Consider the following 2,510-nt stretch of genomic DNA (forward strand, 5'->3'; position numbering starts at 1 on the left):
AATTGACTATGATTAGAAGTATCATCATCGTTCTTAAATTATGTCATAAAAATATGGTTTTTTTTGTGTCTTATGTTCTGTTCAAACTTGTATCATCGTTCACATGTTTGAGTCCTATGTTTTGTAAATTCTCTTGGTTTTCTGATTTTGTTAGTTGCTGTTGTAGACTGGATTGGTTATACAGTTCATAAGCTGGACTTGATTGGGACATAGTGATCTGTGGATTGTTTAGCTCTTGTGTCTTTACTTTCCTGTGTTCTAAGTTCTGTTTCTTATTATATTAGTTACTAGTTCTGATTATATAATGTTTGCCTTACATATTTGTTTCATTGTATGATTAGTTACCAAGGTACAATGGGAGATACACAAGATGTGAAAGCTAAAGGTCAATATAAACAATGGTCTGAGCCTGAACACAAGTTGTTATTGCGGCTGCTAGTGGACGCAGTTAATCAAGGTTTTCGTGATGCTAATGGCAAATTCAACAAACTGACGGTGGAAAGAAGAATATTACCATCTCTAAATAAACAGCTTGGAACAAATAAAAGTTACAACGAGTACAAAAATAGGCTCAAGAACTTGAAAGGTAAGTACAATAGCTTGAAAGATTTACTTCGTTTTAGTTCAGGATTTGGGTGGGATCCTGAAACGAAGAAGTTCACAGCTACAGATGAAGTATGGAATGGCTTTTTGGAGGTAAAAACATTATAACATACAACTTTAATATAGCATCGCTGCTTATGTATAAAACTAACCAATACAAATTTTTTAATATATATAGGCTCATCCACTTAAAAAAAATTTACGTGATGATACATTTGAAGATTTTGAGGACTTCAGAATTATATTTGAATCTATTACAGCAAGTGGACAGAATGCTGTGGGTTTAGGCGATCCAATTGATGGAGGTCCTAATCAAATTGGAGACACTGATGCGATAAATGAATCAAGTCGTGTCCAGATGGTGAATGATCTAGAGGGCATACCATACGATGAAAGATCAGTCCATGAAGTTTTCTCTTCACTAGAGAATAGTAGGTTAGAAAAGCTTCCTCCACGTAAGAAAGCTAGAACTGATGCATGTAATTCAAACAAAGCTTCTGATGAAGTGGATACGGTAGAAGAATTTGGTCATCAGATTTTTGGCATGATACAGAGAAGATGGGAAAAGGAAATTGAAGAAAAGGAAGCTGATGACAAAGCTAATAATGTGTGGGATGCTATCAAAGAAATTCCTGATTTGACTGACGATATGCGTTATGAAGCTATGACATTGGTTCACAGTTTAGGTATGAAATTAGGGTTCGTGCATATGTCCATAGAAGAGCGTAGGGGATGGATTATACGAAGCCTTCGTAAACCAAGTGAATGAAGTTTGATGCATCAATATGGAGTGAGGATGGTTTTAGTTTGCATTTTTATTATTACTGAACTTTTTTTTTATGGTTTTGTTGGTTTTTATTGTACTTCATACGTTATGAGTTTTATTTTAACTATATTTTCAATTCATTTTATTTTAACTATATTTTCAATTCATTTTTTCTTTATGTTTAAAAACACATATTTATATACATATATACATACATATATAAATATATATTTAAACCATAAAATATATATATATATATATATATATATAAATATATATATATATAACTCAATAGAACCTACGAGGTTCTAAAAATAATTTGCTGTAGATGTTGGTTACGAACTAAACCCTACGAGATTCTCAAAATAATTTACAATAGCTACGAGGTTCTAAAAAACTTATGGGCTTGATATCTTTTTTCTTAATTAGGGTTAGCTGTAAGGTATATATATACTCATTTTTTTTAGCAGCTTACACAAACACTATACATAAGGTTGTATTTCTTTTCAAGTCAAGGTGAGTTTTTCTATTAATTTACTTTTGCTAATCTCCAAATTATGTTTCAGCTTCTTTTGTCACTTTCATGCGTTTAGAGGATGTTTTTATCCAACGTTTGTCAATTTCAGCTTCTTTTGTCAACGTTTTCTGTTTTGTTCTAACGTTTTTATTTTGTTGTGGTGTTATAATTTTGTTGTTGTGTAGAGTTTTAATGATGGATCGTATTGTACAAGAAAGTGAAGTGATACAAGCTAAAAAAAAAAGAAAAAGAATGAACAGTTTCAGATCAGATGTTGATATAATGTTACTGGTTTTATTTATCATGGCGAAGGTCCGTTATTTTCATCCGCAAATACACCGCCAAATTAGAAAGCCAACTACAAGACTTGGTCATGAATACATACAATATGCGTTAGTTAAAGATCATGAACAATTCCGACGGCTATATCGTATGTATCCAGAACCATTCCTAAAGCTATGCAATATATTTAGAGTGAAGATGGGTTTAAGAGACACAAGAAATGTTTCGGTTGAAGAAATGCTTGCAACGTTTTTGTTCATTGTTGGTCAAAATTCGAGGTATATACATGCTGAAGGTAGATTCGAGAGGTCAAGATTCTCAATAAGCAAGAGCTTCAACACC

The 2,510-nt window shown here is 32.3% G+C and overlaps 1 protein-coding gene across 2 annotated transcripts in view; it reads left to right on the forward strand.

The window, feature by feature from the left end:
* The window catches only part of LOC17879463 (uncharacterized protein At2g29880), a 1,716-nt gene extending 273 nt beyond the window's left edge, over positions 1-1,443 (forward strand). The window contains exons 2-3 of one of the 2 annotated variants that reach the window (XM_023779426.1): positions 342-696; positions 782-1,443. In XM_023779426.1, the coding sequence (XP_023635194.1) occupies positions 355-696; positions 782-1,372 (933 nt within the window). In that variant the 5' untranslated portion in view covers positions 342-354 and the 3' untranslated portion in view covers positions 1,373-1,443. Of the gene's footprint in view, positions 1-71; positions 697-781 lie in introns of those variants that run through there. The other variant, XM_006282791.2, reaches the window with a different exon arrangement.
* Positions 1,444-2,510: the final 1,067 nt, after the last annotated feature.

Source organism: Capsella rubella, unplaced genomic scaffold, assembly GCF_000375325.1.
Source record: "Capsella rubella cultivar Monte Gargano unplaced genomic scaffold, Caprub1_0 scaffold_7, whole genome shotgun sequence".
Classification (NCBI taxonomy): Eukaryota; Viridiplantae; Streptophyta; class Magnoliopsida; order Brassicales; family Brassicaceae; genus Capsella; species Capsella rubella.